General features: G+C 37.1%; 3 protein-coding genes, 1 non-coding gene and 1 pseudogene across 4 annotated transcripts; 3 read left to right on the top strand and 2 right to left on the bottom strand.

The window, feature by feature from the left end:
* The first annotated feature begins 519 nt into the window (after positions 1–519).
* On the top strand, positions 520–8,983 carry LOC136209141 (probable DNA helicase MCM8). Its single transcript, XM_066000524.1, has 17 exons — positions 520–761; positions 840–980; positions 1,045–1,162; positions 1,277–1,499; positions 1,638–1,801; positions 1,995–2,258; positions 2,702–2,797; positions 3,115–3,267; positions 4,210–4,280; positions 4,361–4,479; positions 4,741–4,870; positions 5,199–5,250; positions 5,695–5,851; positions 6,291–6,465; positions 7,320–7,490; positions 7,578–7,691; positions 8,791–8,983. The coding sequence occupies exons 1-17, from the start codon at positions 567–569 to the stop codon at positions 8,839–8,841; spliced, it is 2,394 nt and encodes a 797-aa protein (XP_065856596.1). The 5' UTR covers positions 520–566; the 3' UTR covers positions 8,842–8,983.
* Positions 8,984–9,509: 526 nt separating this feature from the next.
* On the top strand, positions 9,510–11,858 carry LOC136207975 (pentatricopeptide repeat-containing protein At1g71460, chloroplastic). The gene has a single exon (XM_065998834.1). It carries the CDS (start codon positions 9,581–9,583, stop codon positions 11,654–11,656), a length of 2,076 nt encoding a protein of 691 aa, XP_065854906.1. The 5' UTR covers positions 9,510–9,580; the 3' UTR covers positions 11,657–11,858.
* A 616-nt stretch (positions 11,859–12,474) lies between these two features.
* Positions 12,475–15,062, bottom strand: LOC136209320 (pentatricopeptide repeat-containing protein At3g09650, chloroplastic). Its single transcript, XM_066000759.1, has one exon. It carries the CDS (start codon positions 14,931–14,933, stop codon positions 12,678–12,680), a length of 2,256 nt encoding a protein of 751 aa, XP_065856831.1. The 5' UTR covers positions 14,934–15,062; the 3' UTR covers positions 12,475–12,677.
* Positions 15,063–18,882: 3,820 nt separating this feature from the next.
* On the top strand, positions 18,883–23,517 carry LOC136208107 (uncharacterized; annotated as a pseudogene).
* Positions 19,249–19,355, bottom strand: LOC136210185 (small nucleolar RNA R71). The gene has a single exon (XR_010677895.1). It is a non-coding gene; the product is annotated as a small nucleolar RNA R71 (small nucleolar RNA).
* Positions 23,518–26,212: the final 2,695 nt, after the last annotated feature.

Genomic DNA, 26,212 nt, shown 5'->3' with positions numbered 1-26,212 from the left:
CAAAATAATGCTTATTTTGTCAAAAACAAAGTAAGCATAGAAGGTACTGCTTTGCAACATTCATTCATCAACCAATTATAATTTCATTACCATACAATAAGTTCTTTTACCTAATTAGTTATAAACATCAAAATTCATGAAAAATGACACTACTTATTTTATGTGTGTAGAAAATTGTATTTTTATATAGTTAAAAGAAAAGTTTTACATTTTCTTTTTAACTACATCAAATATATAAAAATATACTTCCAAACTATTAAAAATAAAAAATTTAAACACCACCAATTGAATTAAGCGATACTTATATAGTGAGTCAAACCTTATAATGAGTCATCAAGCAATTGAGAGAAATTCATCTTTGGAATTTTTAATTTTAGCTGGGCCGGGCCGAAGGTTAAAAGTGCCTACTTGGGCTGGCTAAAGAAAAAATGGCCGACGACAAGTCGTTTGTCATTTCTTATTGCCATGTTCCCGCCAAAATGGGAGTTTTACAAGGAGTTTCAACAAGCACTTGGCAGGGATAGGCGGGAGCTTCAGGTACTGTACATGCCCGATCGATCGGGATAATGGAAGGAAGTAAAGGAAAGAGCCCAAATGCGAAGTTTTACCATCGTTCGATCAACAACGAAACCAGCGCCATTGATTTACTGGGAGCGTACTTCCCGTCGAATGATTTTGCAGTCGATGATGATAAGCTCAAGCTCATATCTGAACTCATCCACTTCTTCTCCACATCTACAGCCCAAGATTTCGTTTCTCAGGTTTCAATTTCGTACACTGTTTGGTGAATGGATTTGGTGTTAAGTTACGGAAATTGAAATTTCAATTTCATGAAACAGGTTCAGGATGAACATGGCGCCTTCTTTTTGCCTATTGACTTTCAACAGTTTCGCAAAGTATGTGATATTGAGGGGTTTTATGCAACTCTAGAAGAAACACCGAAAGTAGCTCTCTCTTGCCTTGGTGCTGCACTTCACAAGGTACCAGCTGAAGCTTTTTGACTTGTTTTTGCATTCAGAAAATTTATTACTAGCGTCCAAACAGCTATATTTTAACAAATGGGAGGAGAACATTTTAGAGGAAGGTGCAAGGATAAACGTCCGACTTCACAATTATCCTGAATCGATGATAGCTCTGAAAAACCTAAAAGCAGCTTATATTGGTAACTTTCAATTAAGCTTGTTATCGCAATTTAATTCGCTCAACAGATGAATTTTTAGCATTTCCATGCTCATTAGACATTGAATGGGATGATGAATATTGGGTCAAATGGCAGATAAGCTTGTATCTGTTCGGGGGACTGTAGTGAAAGCTAGTACTGTTAGGCCGCTGGCGGTGCAAATGACTTTTTACTGTGAGAAGTGTAAATCAAATATCGTACGGGTTTTTCCTGATGGAAAATTCTCGCCACCAGCTATATGTAACTTGAATGGGTGCAAGAGCAGGACATTTCACCCCATTCGATCTTCTGCTCAGGCCATAGATTTTCAGAAAATAAGGCAAGTTATTTTTTGGAGGAGTTTGGTGCATTGTTCTCCCATTGCATTTTGAAAGAATTTTTTCTTTTCCTTTACCTTCTTTCATTTCGTTTTCTGATTTTTGTATCCCTCCAAATATTTGTGCATGCCTTCCTCCAGGATACAGGAACTACTAAGATCAGAAGATCACGAAGAAGGAAGAGTTCCTCGAACAGTGGAATGTGAACTGACTGAAGATCTTGTCGATGCATGTATCCCCGGAGATGTGGTGACTGTTACTGGAATTATAAGAACAATTAACAATTATGCGGATATTGGAGGAGGTAGGGTAAAAAGATTTCTGTATGGGGTTATGCATGGTAATAGTTATATGGTATGGAAAAAAAATATATTGTGGTTAATTTTTCTACACACATAAGTCATAACATTCCCTACTTAACAATTTCATATTGGCATGCAATTCAGAAACTATTTGCTCTTCCTAACATAACCTTCTTCAATCCTTAATATTTGCAGGAAAGTCAAAAGGCAAATTTCAAGGATTTTACTATTTGTATCTAGAAGTTGTTTCCATAAAAAATTCCAAGTCACAATCTACATCTTCTGATGTGCAAGATCCCAAATTTAATGCTAGAGCTGGAGAACTGTCTGATTTGTTCTCATTCTCTGCAAGGGACTTGGAATTCATTGTGAAGTTCTCACAAGAATATGGTTCAAATATCTTCCGTCAAATAATTCAATCTATATGTCCCTCAATCTATGGGCATGAACTTGTGAAAGGTATATAAGAGTCTTCTAAAAAAATGTGCCACATCATTTTCCTATACAATTTTCAGTATCTCACCACATGAAGAGAAATTTAAGGTTTCGATGTGTAAGAGTCTTTGGTTTCATTTGCTCATCTTTGTAGTTTGTAGCTGAAAAGGCAAGTTTTTTGTCAAACAACTGCTAATTTGTTAGAATCTCATATACAAAATTGTGTTCTAGCTTAGACCATGATATTCGACCGATTCCCCTTACTAGTAGTACTTCCTTTTATTATCATGTGCAAATCAAATTGTTAATCATTTTCAAACTATGAACGCCAAGCAGCTTAATGGGCAATATCTAGGTACGAGTGAAATTACCAAGTTTTCTCCAGCTGCATTTGCTTGTTTCCTTCCTAAGCATGGTCTTCAAGTTCAGTAATACCTGATTTATTCTAATTCTCTGTTTTTTCACAGCGGGGATAACATTATCACTATTTGGAGGTGTACGCAAGCATGCAACAGATCAAAATAAGGTCCCAGTTAGAGGAGATATCCATGTGATAATTGTTGGTATGCTTGAATACTTGTCTTCTCCATGTGATATTTTACATAAGAGTGGGCATTATTTTTAACCAAACTAACTTCACTACTTAGAAGTCAAAAGGATGTTCTCTTTATACAACAACAACAACAACAAAGCCTTAGTCCCGAAATGATTCGGGGTCGGCTAACATGAACCATCATATAAAACCGTGAAATCAAGTCGTGTCAGCGACACAAATTCGCTCCCTCCACTCCGTCCTATCCACTACCATATTTTCCTCAATTCCCAAAAGGATTTTCTCTTTATAAATAGAAAAAATGACCTCGTGTTTCCCTTTTGTTAGGTGATCCTGGGCTAGGAAAAAGTCAATTACTGCAAGCAGCATCTGCTGTTTCCCCACGTGGCATTTATGTATGTGGCAACGCTACAACCAATGCTGGTCTCACTGTAGCTGTAGTGAAGGATAGCATGACAAGTGACTATGCATTTGAGGCTGGTAAGTTATTTCTGTTTACTTTCTTCTTTTTAGTTTTAAATATTTTGGTTAGCTTTTCTGTATTCTCCATGATGTTAAAAATTGAAACTTTTACTTATTACTGGGATCATTATCGATCAGCAATGTCAGACCTAATTATCATACTTCAGAGAAGCCACAGCATCTAATACATGGCTGATTAATTGGTTTAGGATTCTATCTAAATGGTGACTCACTTATGTTTGGCTACTTATGTGACAATGCCTGAGAAGCTAAGCTTTCTAGTATAAGGTTGAGTAATTGGTTTAGGATTTTACTTCTAGATGGAGATTCACTCTATTTAGCTGCTTAGAATTGCTGGCTATTTTCTTGCATATATCTTGCAGGTCATATATATGTGACAGAATATCAAATGTTGATATTTGGTGCTAAACCATTATGACCTGGAAGTCACATGTCCAAACCAAAGGGAGTATCTATCCCCTTGTAATGCTAGGGGATAAATGCCTGTATGGGAGCCTCCCCAATGCCTATTGCTGGATGAGTCGTGCTAGGACACCCATTTTATTCTGACAAAGAAAAAGATAGAGAATTTTTGGCTTTAGAAAAGTCTTCTTAAGAATTCAGTAGGCAACACTCTCCAAACTGTAGGTAATCAGGGAGTTTCATGCATTAGGAACAGCTTTAAGATGCATTCCATTTAGAAATTCATGCTGTAGCTTAGTCCCAGGACTTAACAACAGAATGAGAAACAGTACTGATCTAGTTTCAAATTTAAGCAATTAAATTTCGGGAAAATACCCATGACAGAATTTCATTACAATCAAATGCAAGGGAACGTTACTTTCTGTATTGTTTGACCAGCATAAAATCGGGTCTACCTTGAGCTTTAAAGTTTCCATATTATATTATTAGCATGAGTTTGATGATAAATTCTCTAGAAACAATACTATTTCCCAACAGGTGCAATGGTGCTAGCAGATGGTGGATTATGCTGTATTGATGAGTTTGATAAAATGTCCGCAGAGCATCAGGTTCTTCATAGATTCTTGATTCATTGCTACTTTCTTCACTCCCCTAAGATTGTAGTTAACTTGTACTGGGATCGCCACAGGCTCTTCTGGAAGCCATGGAGCAACAATGTGTCTCTGTTGCAAAGGCTGGCCTACTAGCGAGTTTATCAGCCCGAACTTCTGTTTTAGCAGCAGCAAACCCTGTTGGTGGTCATTATAAGTAATTTCTTCTTCATTTCAGCTATAGATAATTCTTTCTCATGAGACTTGATGGTGATAATAGATTCAATACAAAGTCAAATTAGACAGGGAAAAAAAACATTAGCATCCTTCTTGTGAAATTATGATATCTGAGAGGGTATTCATTTCCTTATGAACATTCCAAATTTTCAAATAAAAACTCTAGCAATGTTCACAGGCTATAACATATACCTTGTATTTGTAGTTTTTGTATTTTTGATATCTGAAATCCCAATTGCAGCCGAGCAAAGACAGTGAACGAAAACTTAAAGATGAGTGCTGCTCTGCTCTCACGATTTGACTTGGTATTCATATTGCTTGACAAACCTGATGAAGTTCTGGATAAACAAGTGTCAGACCACATCATGTCAGTAAGTTATATCCTGTCTGACAGTGTAAACTGGTGCATTCTTTTGCATGAAATGTAAGTCCATTGTGAAGCATCAAAAGTTGTGGTGAATGAGCCTCAATTTGTGCACCTTTATGTAAGTGTATTATGTGTTTGCTTTGTGCCTGGATGAGAAATTGTTGGAAACACATGTAGTGAAATCCAAAGCAACCTTGAAAGAAGATGAACATTAAGTAAACCTGTAGTAGTTAACTGCATATGTGGAGCATGTCTTACTTTCCTTATTGCAGTCACGCTTCAAATGTTAAATGATTTGAAATCTTCTGATGACAAACTTGTCCATCTTGCAGCTTCATGCTGGATGCGGGGAACATGCACCATCAGCGAAAAAGCAACGAATAGGTAGTGATTGTTTACCTAAGATGGGGACTTTTCCAGTCACTGGTCTTATGCTGGGATCGATCCTTGTATAGACTCCAAAGTTTAAGTTAGTTACAAGTGAGTGTGAGGTAGATGGAGAGAAAGTAGAGAGAGATAGAGTATAATGAAGATCCTGATCATATGGGGTGGTCATCTCTATTATTTATAGATTATGGTCTAAGGGTAAAGACCTGTTTGCCCTTCTAGGCTGTTCATGTATAGACCATAGATGGGCTGGTTCATTTGTGTGTACATTGGGATTGTGAGTTGTTTGGGGTGGTCTGGTATAGGCCGTATCAGGTAGTGTTGCTTCTTTTTCTTTTTTAAAGTGGACGGGGGAATTGATAATGCAGTCTTTCAGCTGATAGATGAAGCTGCTTTCAAGTGGAGTTTATTTTTACATTGTCGTTAATGTTCAAAATGCAGCCTCACAGAACAATGGGGTCATGGATTTGAGTGTAAGAAGTGGTTCTTTAGTTTCAAGGCTAAGACTTCAACCAAAAAAGGATGTAGATTTTGCTCCTCTGCCTGCTCCACTTCTTCGAAAGTATATTGCTTATGCAAGAACTTATGTCTTTCCTAGGTGATTTGGGCGTGATCCCTACCTTATGAATTTGATGCAAGTAGCAATCAGTAACTTGCAACTGTAGCTCCAAATATTTGCGGGTAAAATACACGCGTTACTAACATGAGGACCTTCCAACTCTAAAACCGAACATATACTAACATAAAAGTACAAATGACCACGTGAAGTGCCAATAAATTACACTCTTTGAGGGACCATGGTGTTAGTGAAGGAGTATAATTTACCAACATTTCATTTGGTCAACCGGTGTTTACAATGATCAACAATCATTTGGACTTTTATGTTAGTATATGTCAAAGTTCAATAACTCTTATATCCGATTTTGAAATTCAAGGATCATCATGTTAGTAACACTAAAGTTGAGGGACCATGAGTGTATTTTACCCAAGTATTAGCTAATCCAAATTTATATAATATGTTAATGCCATTGATACAGGATGTCAAGACCTGCAGCAGAAATCCTACAAAAGTTCTATTTACGACTTCGAGACCGTAATACTTCTGCTGATGGTACGCCAATAACAGCAAGACAACTGGAAAGTTTGGTGAGGCTTGCAGAAGCTCGAGCTCGGTTAGACTTGAGAGAAGAAATTACAGAACAAGATGCAATGGTATCGTTTGCTCAAACTTTCTAGTCAATGACCCATTCAACAATTCTTGAAGCTTGAGTCAGAGCTTTGTCTCAGACTGAAAGGCTGCCTGAACTTGCCAAAAAAATAAAATAATTGCCCTTAAACTTAGAAGATGTTTTATTAGCTCCTGAACTTGTTTAATGTGACATGATTAACTCCTTATTAGTACGTGGCAATGTAAGAGGATATTTGAACAAGTTGAAGCACATATCATTTTAGATAAGTGGGTTAATAGGTCACTTCAAAAAACATCAGGAGACAATAGGTCAATGTATAAAACTTCGGTCAATAGGTCACTATGTATAAGCTTAATTTATGAGATATCTGATGCACAAACCACAGGTCCGAGGATCAGAATGGGACTCTGGTACTAATGTCGTGTGCTATTAGGCTTTTCACTCCAAAAACTAGCTCAAAAGATGAGATTTCTCTCACACTTATAAGCCAAACACTCACCTATAAGACCATATCAAAGTATCAATTGACTCAAAAACTTAAACTAATAGGTTAGGTAAGATTTAATAATAACTTTTTTTTATTATTATCTCTCATATGGAGCTAGAGGGCGAGCCTTGGCGCAACGGTAAAACGTTGTTGCCGTGTGACCAGAGGTCACGAGTTCGAGTCTTAGGAGCGGCCTCTTGCCAATTAAATTGGCAAGGGAAGGCTTGCCCCCAATACACCCTTGTGGTGGGACCCCTCCCCGGACCCTCGCTCAGCGGGGACGCGTAATGCGACCGGGCCGCCCTTTTTTTTATCTCTCATATGGAGCTACAACAGAACAGATTCCAGATTATATTTAATTTTCTCGTTGAATGGTGTATGGTTTACAGGATGTGGTTGAGATAATGAAAGAGTCTCTTTACGACAAGTATGTCGACGAGCATGGTTTTGTCGACTTTGCTAGAAGCGGAGGAATGAGTCAACAAAAGGAAGCCAAACGCTTCCTTAGTGCCCTTAATAAGCAGTCTGAGTTGCAGCAGAAAGATACATTTTCAATTTCTGTAAGGGGCATTTTATTTTTCTGCAATGTTATAGAAATGACAATTGAAACACTTCAAATGAGCTCACTTCCAATCTATATTTTTCAGGAAATTTACAGTTTGGCAGATAGAATTGGACTAAGAGTTCCAGATATTGATGCTTTTGTTGACAACTTAAATAGTGTTGGTTATCTACTAAAAAAGGGACCAAAGACCTTTCAGGTACTATCAGTATCTTTCATTTCATCTAATAATTAATAGTGTCAAAAACGGGTTGTGATTTCATGATTGTGTTACCTGATTTATATATTCCACCCATATATTATGTATCAGAAATAGGGTAAACTACACGCATGGTCACTCAACTTTAAAACCGGAAATATAAGTCACTTAAATTTGCCATTTACTAACATAAATCCCTTAACGGTTCTGACCATGAGAATGGGTAGACCTACAGTGGAGTGCCAAGACTTTAAAACCGGAAATATAGCAGTCTAGTGTCACAGGCCACCCCCGTGCAGTGCCAAGACTTCTCCAAGTCTCGGCCAGCCAATTCCTACCACAGGGGATTCCGTCCCGGTAGGACTTTCTATGACTAAACCTCATCCTAAAAGGGACACGCACTATGGGCTAATTCCGGAGCCTACAGTGTCCATAGAGTTCCACCTTATAGAGACATTTGCCTCCTTTCACGAAGGCCGTATACTCGACTCTCCCAGTCCCTAGTGGACTAGGGTGGATGGCTTAAACCAGTGCCGACTACTGATCCAGGGGTGACGGAGATCAAGCGCCAGAGTAGTCCTTATCTCCTATAGTGTTGCTTATACCAACTCGGCCTCTACGATATGTCAATTCGCCACTCCATGCTGAAGCCTCCTCGCAGCTTTGCCAATGCTTGGAATTGAGTTTGCCTATGGTCAAACTCCCCTTTACATCTAGTAGGTAATCCTTCCTTGTAGAGCTGATGAAAATAATATATTAAACAACTTTAATTTATGAACTTTTTGATTCTAAAATCATTTAGGTATTAGGAAAGAGGAAGTGATTGTTTAGAGATAGATATCACGGAAATGGTGATTTGAAAAATCGAAACGTGATTCTAAACCACTTTAATTCTTGAGTTTTTTATTTACTTTCATAAAGAACTTTTATGTTAGTAAAGAGGAAAGTTGAGTGATTTTTATGTCCGGTTTTAAAATTAAGTGAACACACAAAATTGAATTACCATAAATATAATTTATCCTAAACAATTGCAACAAAGTTAATCGTATCAAACGGTTCGTGTGTTATGTGATCTTTTTATTGAATGGTGATTATACAGATCCTAACTTCATCTTATACACGAAGCCAATCATCAAGGTCAAGGTGTTAAAGTAATAGTGTTTTAGAGAAGTGGAAAGCATCAATTCCTTGTACCGAACTATATTTTGCATACATTTGATTAATCACTTTGTAATTAAACAGTGATGATACTACATTACATTCTGAATTCTATCTTTAGCTAAATATATTATTCACTCCTAAAATATCATCAAATCTTTGAATTTTTCAATTTTGAAATCGCCAAAGCTTATTTGAATCTTGAGGTTTTTGTTTATATAGAAAAATCCTAGTGATCTCCTGGTCGCAAACGAAAACCCTAGTTTCCGTTTGGATAAGTTTTTGTACAAGCACCAGTTTGACAAAAAGTGAAAGCGTATAGTTTTTTTTGACCTTACGCTATCAAGTTTTTAGGGATAAGGGCCAAATTTGGCCCTATCGTTTTAAGACTAGCAGATTTAGCTTTGATATACGAAATAATGCAAATTTAAACCAACTTTTCTAAACAAGATTAATTTTAGCCATAAGTTACTGGAAATTTGAAAAAACCCGTTTGATGTTTGGAAGGTTTAAAATGACAATTAAATAACAATTAAACCGATCTTTTTAAAATTTCCATAAACTTGCACAATGTCCTATGTTCAGGCTAAATCCGCATTTAAATTTGATGTTTATCCGTAATTAAAAATCGAGTGGTCGAGTGTAATTTATCAGTAAAATGTATATATGCAGCGTTGTGAGCATTCGAAAGACGAACTTCTTCTTTTCCCTCCAAATTAAACATACCAGAAATGGAAAATTCGCTTGCCCTACCTCTCTCTCTTCATCTGCATTGTTTCCCTCCAAATCCCCGCAACAACACCTCCAACAAGAAGCAATTCTTCAAAATCAAAGCTTCCATGCCCGATCCATATGTTCAAACTCGAAACCCCATAAAATTTCCAACTCTACCCAAATATCAGCGCAAGAAACGCCGGTTTTTCAAAGAGAAAGATGCATTTCCCGCTTCATTACCATTGCACACAAAAAACCCAGGAGCCATTTACAAAGATATTCAAAACTTCGCTAGGCAAAACAAGCTCAAGGAAGCTCTTATCGTCATGGATTATCTAGATCAGAAAGGCATCCCTGTTAATGCCACCACTTTCTCTGCTCTGATTGCTGCTTGCATCCGATCCAAATCTTTATCCGAAGCCAAGCTAATTCACACCCATATTCACATCCATGGCCTTGAAAATAACGAGTTTTTGCGAACTAAACTCGTTCAAATGTATACGTCTTGTGGTTCTGTTGAAGATGCACAGAAGGTGTTCGATGAATGTACTAGTAGCAGTACAGTATATCCATGGAATGCGTTGCTTCGAGGTACTGTTTTATCTGGTAGAAAAAGATATTTTGATGTGCTTTCTACTTATGGAGAAATGCGAGAATTAGGTCTTCAATTGAATGAGTATACTTTTGCTAATGTAATCAAGAGTTTCTCCGGTGCGTCTGCTCTTAGACAAGGTTTAAAAACTCATGCCCTTTTGATTAAGAATGGATTGTTTAACAGTTCGATTTTGCAGACTAGTTTGATAGATATGTACTTCAAATGTGGCAGAACTATGCACGCTTATAAGGTGTTTGAAGAAATGCCTGAGAGAGATATTGTCGTGTGGGGTGCTATGATTGCAGGTTTTTCACATAATAGATTTCAAAGAGAAGCATTGGACTTTTTGAGATTGATGGTAAGTGAAGGTATGTATCCGAATTCGGTCATAGTAACCACTATTCTTCCTGTGATAGGAGAGGTATGGGCAAGGAAATTAGGGCAGGAAGTTCATGGATATGTCGTAAAAACGAAACGTTATTCGAAGCAATTAACGATTCAATCTGGATTGATTGATATGTATTCCAAATGTGGAGACATTGGTTCGGCTCGACGGGTGTTTTACACATCAATGGAGAGGAATGCAATATCCTGGACTGCTTTAATGTCTGGTTATGCTTCGAACGGGAGGCTCGAGCAGGCGTTGAGATCAGTAGCTTGGATGCAACAGGAAGGGTTTAGGCCTGATGTTGTCACGGTTGCCACTGCTATTCCAATTTGTGCAAAGTTGAAAGCTTTGAAGCATGGCAAGGAAATTCATGCTTATGCAGTGAAAAACTGGTTCTTTCCTAACGTATCCGTAACAACTTCTCTGATAAAAATGTATTCAACCTGCGAGGTTTTACGTTATTCCGTTAAGTTGTTCGATACCATGGAGAACAGAAACGTGATCTCGTGGACATCAATGATTGATTCGTATGTAGAAAATGCGTGCATCAATGAAGCATTACAGGTATTCAGGTCAATGCAGTTGTCGAAGCACAGGCCGGACACTGTTGTTATAGCAAGGATGTTGATTCTTTGCAGTGACATTAAAGCTCCGAAGCTAGGGAAGGAGATACACGGGCATGCCCTGAAGAAACGTTTTGAATCGATACCTTTTGTTTCAGCAGAACTTATAAAGATGTATGGAGGGTGTGGGTTGATTCGTAGTGCAAGGTCGGTTTTCGATGCAATTCCGGTGAAGGGATCACGGACATGGACTGCCATAATAGAGGCATATAAGTATAACAAACAATGGGAAGATGCAATCAAAGTTTTCCAAGAGATGTTATCTGGAGGTTCATCTCCTACCTATTTCACATTCAAAGTTGTTCTATCAATTTGTGATGAAGCTGGATTTGTAGATGATGCTTGCAGGATATTCAAATTAATGACTGGAAAATATAAAATTAAGGCTACTGGAGAACATTACTCTATCATAATTGGACTTCTTAACCGTGCCGGTCGGATTCAGGAAGCTGAAAGGTTTAGACAGAAGATGTCTTCTGCATTGTGAAACAATTCTTACTAATTGTACAAATTATATCTCCAGGTTCCTGTAACTGTGTAAACTGCAGAAAATGAGCAATTGTATAGATTAGTTGTAAAAAGGGAAATATATGAGGGTAAAATATGTTTCAAAAAAAAAAAAAAACATGAGGGTAAAATAGACATTTGATCTGATCATAACTTGTCGCGACATAATTTTGTTTTTAAAAATAAAAGTCATTTTTGTCAAATTTATCGAGATTATTTGGTTAATGATTTTTGTTGATTCCGATTTTAATAATACAGTAATATGATAAAATAGATATTTGACCATAATGTATGATGATGTGGATAAAAGATTTATTGTAATAAATTGTCTAAATTATAATCATCTCGTTAATTTTAACAGGGTGTTGTTTATTTATACTTTAATGTTAGAAGATTGTATAATCTAAAATTTTGTATATCAACAAATGAAATTTAGACACTATAATATCAACAATGCTATAATTCAAGAATTATAGATATATAACTAAAAAAAAGAAGCATAGATATAATTCAAATCTTAGTGTTCATTTATTTTCCTTTTTCGAAACTGATTTTTGCCTTTCAATTCTAAACACGAAATAAAAAAAGGATTTGGTAAAATTTTGAAACAACAGTTTTTTCAACTAACATCTACTATCTATAAGAACAAATAACCAAACAACCAAACGAACCCTTAAAATTGTCTTGATCATGATGTACATAAAAACCTTCTATGTAATTTTTTTTGTACTGCATGTTGTATTTCATATGGTGTTTAACATAACCAAGTGAGTTCTTTTTCTACTGAACAAATTAACGGGCACGAATATTGAAATGTTTCATACAAGTTTTTGAGAGTTTACATTCGAAAACGTGAGACGCTTTAAAATCAAAATTTGCGTACTATATAGCTTTTGATTAATTGCTTTGTAGTTTGTACAATGAGAATACTACATCAGAACTCAATCTTCACAATATACAAGATCAAATCCTGTAAAAATTACAGTTCTTAATTTTCTGTGTCAAGCATAATCATCTTCATTACTAGATAGCCTCCACTCACTACCATAGTAAGAATTTGGCAAACCTAACCAAAATTTGAATGCCTCAGCTGCATTCTTCCTCTCTATTCTCCGATCTTGCCTCGCCTGCGAGGCGTGTTTACTCGTAAACATCCTCGAATGCATCTCCACGTATATCTTCTTATACTTAGTCTTATTTGGTGGTATACTATTTTCTTCCATACAGGCAACAATTTCCAGAGCCTTTTTGAAGAATGCTGCCCTCACACATATATCAGCCAGAGTATCTAACAGACCTTCATCCGGTCTCAATGCTCGTGGAAGAGACGAGTCCTCCTCGCCTTGCTTTTGGGCTTCGAGTCGTTCCTTCACTTCCTTCCACAAAAGAAGTGCTTCCCCTGGTTTTCTAGCCAATGATATAGCATTTGCTAGACTACCATAAGTAGCTACATCAGGGTAAAATCCATTCTCCTTCATTCTCAGGATGATTTTCTTCGCTTCCTCGACGTATCCCAGTTTGCAATACGCTTCGACTAGCATATTCCAAGCGATCAAATCGACTTTCACTCGCGGATCTTTGATCATCTCATCGAACACCTGATTAGCTAACTTAGGTTGACCTGATGAGGCAAAAGCTTTCATCAAGGTAGTGTAACTAATCTTGGTAGGAGCGATTCCTTTCTCGCGCATTTCGTTGAAAAACGCGAGCGCTCCTGTGCTATCATCGATGTTTATACAACCATCAATCAATGTGTTATATGAAACAACATCAGGCTCGATTTCTACATCACCAGAAGCCATTTCTCTAAGCAACTCTTTAGCCTCATCAATTTGCAGCTGCTGGCAATAACCCTTAAGCAGAATGTTATAAGTAATCCTATTTGCAGGCACACCAATTCTTGTCATCTCAGCTAGTACTTGGCGAGCACGGTCCATCGAGCCGACCTTCACTAAAGCTGAAATAACTGTAGTGTATGTTACATGGTCAGGATGACTAGATTCGTCGTCTTGATGCCTCATTGCTTCGAGCATTCTTATGGTGTCGTTTACACGACCTTGATTCATATAACCCTTCATTAAGGTTGTGTATATCCTAGAGTCAGGGGAATAAGTTTTGGGCAACAATGGTGGTTCTGTATCAGTGGAGTCACTCCAATTTGGAAGCAACCCCATAAACACTTCATCTCCCCAATTCGAATTCCGAATTGGATCATCATTCTCATTCTCATCTTCACTGGAATTGAAATCCTCCACATTTGAATCCCTAAGAATCTTACACAGATCTCTCCTTTCTTCCCTCATTGCTTGAACCATTGCCTCTGCTGTTTCGAGATCCCCGAATCCGACATAGGCAGCTACAAGAGAATGCAAAGTAGTCATACACAGTGGAATACCCTTTTCAATTACCCTCTCTAAAACATACACAAGCAAGTCTTTCCGATCATACCTAGCACAGAGCTTAATTACAATATTATAAGTCAAAATATCAGGCTCAACTCCATACTCAGGCATTTCATCAAACAGCTTCAAGAACATTTTTCCATCTCCCAAATTAGCACAAGCATTCAACACATTATTGAAAGCACCAGTATCAGGTCTCGAATTCGCCACAATTGCCGGATCCGAGAACCTCCGTAGACGACGTGTGATTGATCTGAAGAGCTTGAGCGCTTCAACAGGACCATCGTCCGGCGAGGAGGATAAACGACTGAGAACAGCAGACCAAGCCTTGACATGGGGGAGATAACCGGAGCGTAACATAGAGTTAATAAGAGAAACAGCATAAGGAAGCTGACCAGATTTGACAGCAGCAACGGCGAGTAGACCAAGTGAATTCGCATCAAGCCGGTGAAGCTGACGCTCATGGCGGAGTCGCGTGAGAATCGACTGAGCTCGGGTGAGACTGAGACGGTTATTTTGGTAGGAGAGTTGAGAGACTAAGCGGCTAAGACAAGTAGGGTTTGGAAGATCAGATAATTGCTCATATAAGGTCCAGGCGTCGCCGGTTTTTCTTTGGCGGAGGAGAAACAATAGTTTCTGGTCATCAGTAGAAGCAGTAAGAGAGAGGTCAGGTGTTGTAGAATTAGCTTGGTTTCCGGCAGCGGCGGCGTGGTTGCGGAATAGGAAGGAAGTTCTGGAAGTTGCTACGGCGGCGGAAGGCGGCGAGGACCAAGGGAGAGAGAGAGAGCAGGAGATTAATGGGGATAGATTAGGAATTGGAGATGAAGAATATGAGGAGGAGAGAGGTGGGTTCATAGCTGAAGATAAAGTTCCATTAGAGAAGTAATTAAGAAGAAGAAGAAGAAAAGAAAAGAAATGGTGGAGAACAGAGAGGTTATATTAAAGCTTTGTTTGGATAATTCATAATTGCAGTATTTGCATGGAACTGAGATGTAATACGTTCATCATATTTGGTCCTTAATCTTTTCTTAATATTATTTTTTAGAAAATAAACATTTTGAATTTCCAGATTTTTTCGATTTTTTATTGATAAATTGAAATTATATATCCATAAAGGAAAAACATTTAGAAAGAGAAAAAATAAATATATAAAAAGACAAGTTAACAATAAATAAATTTGAAATTGAATGAACTCTTAAATAATTCAAATTTTATCATTAAAATCCTTCAAAATAAACATAATTTTTTTTAACAAAATAAATAAATAAATTTGAAATTGAATTTGAATTGTACTAATATTTTCATAAACAATCTAAATTTTATCATTAAAATCTTTCCAAATAATCAATTATGCAGTGATGCTTATGTATTTATGCTGATATCACACCATTATTATTCATGTGGACCAATTAAATACATTCAACAACAACAACAAAGCCTTAGTCTCGAAATGATTCGGGGTCGGCTAACATGAACCATCATATAAAACCGTGAAATCAAGTCGGATCAGCGACACAAATTCTCCCCCTCCACTATGTTCTATCTACTACCATATTTTCCTCAATCGCCAATAAACTCATATCACTCTCGATCACCCTCCTCCAAGTTTGCTTAGGTCTTCCCCTACCCTTCACCACTACATCCCTTTGCCACTCTCCAGTCTTCCTAACCGGCGCATCAAGCGCTCTTCGTTTTACATGGTCAAACCACCTTAGTCGGTTTTCCCTCATTTTATTCTTAATAGATGTAACCCCTACTTTTGTCCTAATTATTTCATTACTCACCCGATCCTTTCTCGTATGACCACACATCCATCTCAACATACGCATCTCGCCACCGACATCTTATGGATGTGACAGTGTTTAACTGCCCAACACTCCGTACCATATAACAGTGCGGGTCTGATTGCCGACCAATTAACCAATTAAATACATTCGTTTAAGAAAAAATGAAACACATTCTCCCTCAAATGTAACCGCCAGAAATACATTACCCAGTAAAATATTGTTTTAAACTTCACGCACATCCTGACCCACATCCCATGTCGAGATTAATAAGATTACAGATACCATTGACAAAACCGTTATTAACCTCCCCTTAAGTGACTGCCACATAATTATCTGATTATATTTAGGACACACAACCTAAATCTCCTATAATACAAAGTACACAATATTGAAAAAATATTATATTCATTCTATTTGCTCACCTAAGTTTACATACTCATCAATATCATTTTTATCACTAACTTAGGCATCCGAGGGGATCGTCGTCGGCCCCTCTTTGATCATTTTTCTGTATTCTCTCAGGCACTCAATAGACCCAACAAGCTAGCTTCGGAATGCATTACATCAATTGGTGGGGTGAGCGTGGATGGAGTAGATATGCGCCATGACTCAACTAAATAGCTTCATAATCTGGCCAACCTCCAACTTTCCTCCTTCTTTAGCTCCACCAACTAGGAATCGAGGCCTGGTGGATGCAAGCAACAACCTGATAAAGCCAATACAGATCACCCTAGCACTAGACCATCAAATAGAAGCCGGCATAGGCTCTAGACCTTGATCAGTGGAGGTTCATGGATGGAATAAAAAAGCTCTTCTACAACATAGGCTCGGTTCAAGAATTAATGAACGTCCTTAGGGTCGAACATGCGACACAGATGGAGATTGTAAGGGCAGAGTTGAAGGAGAAGAGAGAAGCCAATAAGCAAACAGATAGACACGATTCTATTGTCTGTTCTACCGGATACCACGTCGTCCGCACTTACCTTAGGAAAAGAAACCTATCTGTGGATTCCCAGCAGAACATATTTCGAAGGCGATCTAAGCAGAAAGAATCCAACCCCACACACCGAAGGTATCACCACTCTCAACACTGCCATCATTTTGACGAATTTAGATGTCCCCAAAAGAAGAAGATTATTCGCCAAAGTTTGGCTGAATCTCATCTTCGACAGTATAAGGAAAACTGAATCAATGCTACATGATCAAGATTTGACAATTGATGATATCCCAAACCTAATCAAAGAACGAATGTTAGCACACCACTATGTGTGGAAATTATGGACGAACACATGCCTCAGGGGTTCCAATATCCAACGTTGAAAAAATATAATGTGACGACTAACCCAACGACACATGTAAAGAACTTTCGTCGAGTCTTAGAAACCACCACCACCACGGACGCACTCATATGCTGACTCTTTCCCACCACACTCAAAGAGTATGCAACCTACTGGTATGATCAACCCCTTCCGAGATCCATATGGACATTTGACAAGACCATTTTAGTCTTGTTACTTTCTATCTTATTCTATGTAATTTGGAAACATTTGGTGTTTAATTGATGTTTTTGTTTCATATTTTGTTTTGGGAGAAAGTTTAGATGTTTGGTGAAAAATCTGGAAATTAATGGCCTTTTGGAGCATTTTGGAGTATTTGCAAATCAGAGGCCAGTTTCAGTTAAGGCGTGGGCACGTCCTGTCTCAGCTGTAATTGAGAAACAGCAGCCAACTTCAGTTAAGGCGTGGGCACGTGGCTGGACGAATTTGGAAGAAATAAGAAGATATTTTCAGATTTGATTTTGGGATATTATCTTATTTAATTGTATTCTATTTTAGTTAGGATTTGAATATTTCTTATTATCTCTATTTAATCATTAATTAATTAGAGATTTAGTTTCTTTCCTTATCTCTTAAGGATATTTTAGTCTTTCTTCTTAGGGTTTTCCCCTATAAATAGAAGGCTTAACATTCCTTAGAGGGGAGAACTAGGTTTTACAGATTTTCAATTGTATTGTTGAATTGTTTTCATTATGAGTAGCTAAGTTTCATCTTCTGATTCAAGAGGGATTTCATTAGGTTGAAAGTTGTGAGGTTTCATGTATTAATTTCTTCAAGTATTAATTCAAGTTCTGATTTTCTTCTTCAATTCTTTTTATGATTATTGAATCGTATTCGATCTTCTATTGCTAAGTATTTATTCTTGATCCGTAATTGTCTTGAATGAATTACAACAAGTAGCAAAAATCGATCTTGAGTAATTGAGTTTTTGCTTGAGATTGATTGGGAAGAAAATTCAGCCAATTGCTATTGTTTGTCGACGTTCCTCTCAATAGGAATTGATTTGATAAACTTTCTTAATCTCAATGCGGTTATTGAGAAATTGGATATGCTTCATTCCCTTTTCTTAATAACTAGGTTGATTTAGATGCTTCATTTAAATTAATAAATTAAGAGAAAGTGAAAGAGTGAATTAGGTAATCCTTATACTCTTTAATCAAAGATTTGAATTTTCATTTGTTTATCATTTAAACTAAGGATCAACGAACACCCAATGAACCCAATCTCTTGAATCAGATTTTTCTCATTATTGAATTCCAATTTACTTTACTTGTTTAATTTGATTTAATCAATCCATCAAAAATCAAAACCCCCCTTTTTATTTTATTTGCTCATTTGAATTAAGAGGTTAATTGTTCTCTTGGGATTCGATCTGGTCTTACTATTACTACAAATCAAATTGTAGTCCAATAGGGAAATCAGTAAAAAATTATAAATCTATTTTGTCGGGCTTCGACAAACCCGTCAAAATTTGGCGCCGTTGCCGGGGAACAATTTAGTTTCTTGATTCATTTTCCTTTGTTTTTGATACTTTTTATGACCCGCACCTCCCGTGGAAGTGAACGAATATTTATTTCTGAAATAGAAAAAGAAATACGGAGGTTAAGAAAAGAAACAAAACAAAGGAGTGTTTGTTCATCGTCTTTAGAAAATTTTATTTTTCAAAGTGAGGAAGAGACGATGGCTGGAAATAGAACATTAAGGGACTTTGCAGCACCCAATTTAAATCGCCAATCATTTTGCATTGAGTTTCCAAATCCAGAGGTACCTTTTGAACTTAAATCTGGATTAATTCACTTACTCCCTTCTTTTCATGGTCTTACAGGTGAAGATCCTCATAAACATTTGAAGGAATTTCATATCGTTTGTTCCGGTTTGAAACCCGAACGAGTAACCGAAGAGCAAGTTAAACTACAAGCCTTTCCTTTTTCTTTAAAAGATAAGGCTAAGGATTGGTTGTACTATCTTCCATCGGGATCTATCACGACATGGACAGAAATGCAAAGGTTATTTCTTGAGAAATTCTTTCCATCTTCACGTGCAGCGAATATTAGAAAGGAGATATGTGGAATTAGACAAGCTTCTGGAGAGACCTTATATGAATATTGGGAGAGGTTCAAGCAACTTTGCATTAGTTGCCAACATCATCAAATACCTGAACAACTCCTAATCCAATATTTTTATGAAGGATTGGCTCCAATTGATAGAAGCATGATTGATGCAGCTAGTGGAGGAGCGTTAGTGAATAAGACACCCGATGAGGCAAGACAATTAATCTCCACTATGGCTGAAAACTCCCAACAATTCGGAACAAGATCAATCAAAATGACCCAACAAGTTAATGAGGTAAGTAATTCTAACATTGAAAATAAGTTTACTGAATTAGTTTCTTTGGTTCGTCAAATTGCTGCAGATAAAGTGCAACCCGAAAAGGTATGTGGAGTATGTTCAAATGTGGGACATCATACTGATGAGTGCCCATCATTACAAGAAGATTTCCAACAAGCAAATGCTATTGGAGGATTTCCAGGACAACCACAATGCAAATATGACCCTTATTCCAACACTTACAATTCGGGATGGAGGGATCATCCAAATTTTAATTATGGAAATCAAGGAGGACAGCCAAGGTTGCAAAACCAGTCATATAATCGACCACCTCAAGTGCAAGGACCATCCAGACCTTCAACTTCTAACTCAGGTATGCCTTTAGAAGACATTGTTAAAAGCCTAGCTGAAAGTACTTTTAAATTTCAACAGAAAATGGAGACAGAAATTCAGAATTTGGGAAGTCAAATGACTCAATTAGCTACCTCAGTTCATAAATTGGAGGCACAAAATTCTGGAAAATTGCCTTCCCAAACTATGGAGAACCCAAAGGAAAATGCTTCTCTAATCACATTGCGAAGTGGGAAGGAAGTTCAATCAACTTCACCTCCAAAAAGAGAAGAGAAACAAGAGGAGCCACCAATTGTACCCAAGGAAGATCCTAAGGTAAAATCTGCTCCTATTCCATTAATTCCATCTAAATTGGCCCCTTTTCCTTCAAGATTGGTGAAATAAAAAAAGGAAGAATATGAGAGAGAGGTATTGGAAACCTTTCGAAAGGTAGAGGTAAACATTCCACTCCTTGATGCTATCAAGCAAATTCCAAAGTATGCTAAATTTTTGAAGGAATTGTGCACAAATAAGAGAAAATTGAAAATTGATGAAAGAGTAAGAGTGGGGGAAAATGTTTCAGCTGTGATTAAAAAGAGTCTACCTACTAAATGTAAGGACCCAGGCATGTTTACAATGCCTTGTGTTATTGGGAATAAACGAATTGAACATGCCATGCTAGACTTAGGAGCATCAATAAATGTAATGCCTTATTCTATTTATAATGCTCTTAATTTGGGACCTTTGAAAGAAACTAGGGTAGTGATTCAATTAGCTGATCGTTCTAACTCTTATCCGGAAGGAGTTGTGGAAGATGTTTTGGTGCAGGTGAATGAATTGATTTTTCCGGTGGATTTATATATTTTGAAGATGGAGAATGATACATCTAGAAATTCAGCACCTTTGTTACTTGGAAGGCCATTTATGAAAATAGTAAGAACAAAGATTGATGTTCATGAGGGTACTCTCTCCGTAGAATTTGACGGAGAGATTGTTAAATTTAATATTTTTGATGCCATAAAGTACCCAGAAAATTCAGATGCTGTTTATCATGTTGATGTAATTGACTCACTTGTGCAGGAAAATTTTCAAGCAAAAAATAGTCTAAGTGAGTTGGAAGAAGATGAACAAAGAAGTGATAATTCATTGAAGGAGGTGCAAAAAGGTATAGAAAAATCTGATATTGAAATACCTCATACTTACAAGAAAATGCTACCTTCAATTTTGCAGGCTCCAAGGCTTGAATTGAAAGATTTACCAGATCATTTGAAGTATGTCTATTTGGGAGAAGAGGAGACACTTTCGGTGATAATTGCAAAAGGTCTAAGCACGGAGTAAGAAGAAAGTTTGATCAAAGTTCTTCAAGAGTATAAAAAGGCAATTGGGTGGACTTTAGCCGACATTAAAGGCATTAGCCCATCTGTTTGCATGCATCGAATTTTCTTAGAAGAAGATACAAAACCAGTGAGGGAGCCACAAAGAAAACTCAATCCGGTATTGAAAGAGGTAGTGTTGAAAGAGGTCATCAAGCTTTTGGATGAAGGGATAATCTATGCCATCTCAGATAGCAAATGGGCGAGCCCCGTTCATGTTGTGCCAAAGAAAATGGGAATCACAGTGGTAAGAAATCAAAATAATGAGTTGGTGCCTACAAGAGTGCAAAACGGATGGAGAATGTGTATTGATTTTCGAAGGCTAAATGCGGCTACTAGAAAGGACCATTTTCCTCTTCCTTTTATTGATCAAATGTTGGAAAGGTTGGCTGGAAACTTATTCTTTTGTTTTCTTGATGGTTTTTCAGGTTATTACCAAATCGTTATTGCCAAAGAAGACCAAGAGAAGACGACGTTTACATGCCCATTTGGAACATTTGCCTATCGAAGGATGCCATTTGGACTTTGCAATGCTCCGGGAACATTTCAACGTTGTATGATGAGTATATTTTCTGAATATATTGAAAAATGCATCGAAGTGTTCATGGATGATTTTACTGTTTATGGTGATTCTTTTGATAGTTGTTTAAACCATTTGACTAAAATACTGAAACGATGCATTGAATCTAATTTAGTGCTTAATTATGAGAAATGTCATTTTATGGTCAATCAAGGAATCGTTTTAGGGCATGTGATTTCGTCTAAGGGAATTGAAGTTGACAAAGCTAAAATCGATTTAATTGTTAGCTTACCTTTCCCTACAAATGTTAGGGAAGTACGTTCTTTCCTTGGACATGCAAGTTTTTATCGAAGGTTTATAAAAGACTTTTCGAAGATAGCCCAACCTTTGTCTAACTTGATGAAGCAAGATGTGAAGTTTGAGTTTGGAGAAGAGTGCAAGGAAGCCTTTGATAAGTTGAAGTCATTGCTAACAACTGCTCCCATCATTCAACCACCAAAGTGGGATGAACCATTCGAAATCATGTGTGATGCAAGCAACTATGTAGTCGGAGCTGTTTTGGGACAACGAATTGATAAGAAGAACCATGTCATCTATTATGCCTCAAGGACTTTGAACGATGCACAACGAAATTACTCTACAACAGAAAAAGAGCTTTTGGCTATTGTTTTTGCTTTAGATAAATTTAGATCATATGTGTTGGGTTCTAAAGTAATTGTGTTTTCTGATCATGCAGCATTGAAATATCTTTTGGCAAAGAAGGAGTCTAAACCAAGGTTGATAAGATGGATTCTCCTACTTCAAGAGTTCAATTTGGAGATTAAGGATCGGAAGGGATCTGAAAATTCAGTAGCTGATCATTTGAGTAGAATTATCCAAGTAGAAGAACCTCTCCCTCTCTCTGAGCACTTTCCTGATGAACAATTATTCGAAGTGCAAGGTTTGCTTCCATGGTATGCTGATATAGTTAATTACTTGGTTATTAGACAGTTTCCAACTGATATGAGTCGTTCTAGGAAAGAAAAAATTAAAAGAGAGGCAAGATATTATGTGTGGGATGAACTATATTTGTGGAAATTTTGTCCGGATCAAGTAATTAGACGTTGTGTACCTGAAAATGAACATGCATCAATTTTAAATTTCTGTCATTATCTTGCATGTGGTGGTCATTTTGGACCCAAAAGAACAGCTAGGAAAGTTTTGGATTGTGGTTTGTATTGGGAAACATTGTTTAGAGATGCATACATGTTTTGCAAAAGTTGTGAACGATGCCAAATGACCGGAAATATTTCTAATCGTAATGAAATGCCTCAAACACCTATACTTGTTTGTGATATTTTTGATGTATGGGGCGTTGATTTCATGGGTCCTTTTCCGTCATCTTGTGGGTATGTTTATATACTTTTAGCTGTCGATTATGTATCAAAGTGGGTGGAAGCTAAAGCCACCAAAACTGATGATTCTAAAGCTGTTATAGGTTTTATCAAGTCTAACATTTTCAGTAGATTTGGAGTTCCGAAAGCCATCATAAGCGATCAAGGGAGTCACTTTTGCAATCGCTCAGTTGAGGTCTTGTTGAAAAGGTATGGGGTAAATCACAGAACATCCACTGCCTATCATCCCCAAACAAATGGGCAAGCTGAAGTATCAAATCGAGAGGTCAAATCTATCTTAGAGAAAACGTCAATCCGGGACGAAAAGATTGGAGTTTGCGTCTCGAAGATGCACTTTGGGCTTATCGGACCGCATACAAAACACCAATAGGGATGTCTCCCTACAGGTTAGTGTTCGGGAAACCTTGCCATTTACCAGTGGAAATTGAGCACAAAGCATTCTGGGCAATACGAAGATGTAACTTGGATATGGAGCTAGCCGGTGTAAATCGAAAATTGCAAATGCAAGAACTTGAGGAGCTACGTTTGGAAGCTTATGAGAATTCGAGAATTTATAAGGAGAAGACGAAGTTGTTTCATGATAGTATGATCTTGAGAAAACAATTTCAAATCGGACAAAAAGTTTTATTATATAGTTCTCGATTAAAACTCATGCCCGGTAAGTTACGTTCTCGTTGGATTGGTCCTTTTGTTGTGATTAACATTTTTCCTTATGGTACAGTTGAGATCAAGAGTCTCGAGACGAATAAAGTTTTCAAGGTAAATGGACATCGCTTGAAGGTGTTCCATGAAGGTTTCAAAGAGGAACGAGAGTCAGAGATGAGTGTGGGAATCCCACATTATGAGAAAAATTAAAAAAGGGAGTTCGTCGAGCATAGCGACGTTAAATAATTGCGCTCTTGGGACGCAACCCATTAAATAACTTTTTTTTTAGTATTGTTAATTTTTAGTTTTGAATTCCAGGGGCTAATTTCGTTTAAGCCGTGACCACGTGTCAAATTATAATATTTTGGTCAAATAAAAGCAGAAACCAATTTTACTTTAACCGTGCCCACGGCTTATGAAAAATTGGTTACAGCTCTTAGTGTATAAGTGCGTTGACAATTGACGTACCCACGACTTAAGTAAAATTGGTCTCTGTTCCTTTTGTTTCTTTCACTACCAATTTTTTTATTTTTTTTATTATTTTATTAGTTTTATTTATTTATTTATTATTAATAGTTTTCTTTAATCAATTAATTTATATCATAATTATAAAAAAGTTGAAAAAAAAAGAAGTGAATAAATCGTGACGATGTGTAATGGTTTGGATCTGTTGTATCCAAATTATTAAAAACCATTTTTTTTATTATTATTTTATTTTAATTCTAATAAAACAAAAGACTTGAACTAACCTAAATTGTTTCTTCTCCTTCGTTTTTTTCTTTTTGCGCAGCAGCAATATCGGCGATTAACAGATTTTCTTTTCTTATTTTCGCCGTCCTCGTTTCATCCCGATCACCAGAGTATAGGGGTCTTGCTGTCGTTTTTCTTTCTCCTTTTTTTCCCTCTGTACCCTCCTTACAGTCATGGGAAGGAAGCGCGCCGCTAGAACAATGAAAATCGATGTTCCGTTCACCTCTTCGCCACAAAAATCAGCAACGCCGGAGGACCCATCAGAGGACGTGATCGGAGCAGTTCCTCCTTCCAGTCACAAGCAGAAAACCAAACCAAAAGGTTCTAAAATTCCTCCTACTAGCAGATCAAAAATGCAAAAAGGTAAGGCGATTCTTCCCCCTTCCGAAAAAGCTCTTAAAGGTAACATTTCTTTCTCAACTCAGGCTAGGAGAAATCGATATGCTTTGATTCAGTCTAAAACTATACTTCCTTGCAAGTATGTGGATTATGCTACCCTTAAACATTTTAGCTTGGTTGAGTCTTTTGAAGATTTGGTTGCTGATAATTGTTGGAAAATTTACTTGTCAATTAATTGTCCTGCTTATATCGAGTTAACAAGAGAATTTTACACTACATTTCAGTTTGACAAACCTGCTAATTTTGATTTGGATAGTCCTAGGGTTATTCAATTTAGATTATTGGGACATGAATTTAAATATTCAGTTACTGAATTCAATTTAGCCTTGGGTTTCATTGACAAAGCATTTGCTAAAACTGAAATTTATAAGCAGTCGGTTGTTGATTTTGGAAATTTTGAACCTGTTAATGCTTGGAAAGAATTGTCTTCGGATAAGAGTTTGTATAGGGCAAGTACAAACAAGGATTCTTACTTTATTGAACCTGTGTGGAGATATGTTCATCGCTTGTTAGCGTTTAATTTTTCAGGTCGTAAGGATAGTTCAAGCTTATGTTCTAAAACTGAACTGTATTTTATTTGGTGTATGGTAAAAGGTATTAAGGTTAATTTGGGATGTTGGCTAGCTAACCAATTTCAGTCGGCTATAACTAATTCTCGCAATTTAATCATTGGTTCAATTATCACTCACTTGGCCGTCAATTTAAAGTTGTTCAGTCTTGAGAAAAATGATTTACATATAGCGTGTGATATGGAACCTCTTAATATTGATTGTCTGTACAGGATGGGTTTAGTTTCTTCTGCGCAGGAACCTTCTGCTTTCTTCCCATCTGGAGATTATGGGGAACCCAAGAAAATCGCCAAGCGGAAGCGAATGGATGAAAGTGACAATGTTTTTGAGGATGGCGAGCCTTCTTCGTCTTCGAGTTCGGATATTCAGAAATTATTGACTCAAAATCAAGAACTGAAGGATGAAGTCAGGAAACTAACTCACATTGTGGAAGGGCTTTGTAGTTTTTTGGGTTTCGCTCCACCTCCTCCACCAACTCTTTGATCTGTTATCTGCATCGGCTCAGTTAAGGGACGTTTTCTATATCTCTATCTTTATCTTTCTGAGCCGTTTGCTTATGCATACATTGGGGACAATGTAGATTTTAAGTGTGGGGAGGGAAATCATTGATTGTAACCAACATCTGCATCAATTGCCTAAATGTTTCCAAAAAAAAAAAAAAAGTCAAAACAAGTTTTGGAACCCCATTTCTCTTTTATACAA

Source organism: Euphorbia lathyris, chromosome 10 (genome assembly GCF_963576675.1).
Source record: "Euphorbia lathyris chromosome 10, ddEupLath1.1, whole genome shotgun sequence".
Taxonomy (NCBI): Eukaryota; Viridiplantae; Streptophyta; class Magnoliopsida; order Malpighiales; family Euphorbiaceae; genus Euphorbia; species Euphorbia lathyris.
This window is presented reverse-complemented; position numbering and strand designations above follow the sequence as displayed.

What these genes read in the sequence shown, in the direction of transcription:
- LOC136209141 (XM_066000524.1), top strand. Translation starts at nt 567, where the DNA reads ATGGAAGGAAGTAAAGGAAAGAGCCCAAATGCGAAGTTTTACCATCGT. An exon ending in ATAGATTTTCAGAAAATAAG is followed by an intron (nt 1,500 to 1,637) that starts GCAAGTTATTTT and finishes GCCTTCCTCCAG; the next exon opens with GATACAGGAACTACTAAGAT. An exon ending in AAATGTCCGCAGAGCATCAG is followed by an intron (nt 4,281 to 4,360) that starts GTTCTTCATAGA and finishes GGATCGCCACAG; the next exon opens with GCTCTTCTGGAAGCCATGGA.
- LOC136207975 (XM_065998834.1), top strand. Translation starts at nt 9,581, where the DNA reads ATGGAAAATTCGCTTGCCCTACCTCTCTCTCTTCATCTGCATTGTTTC.
- LOC136209320 (XM_066000759.1), bottom strand. Translation starts at nt 14,933, where the DNA reads ATGAACCCACCTCTCTCCTCCTCATATTCTTCATCTCCAATTCCTAAT.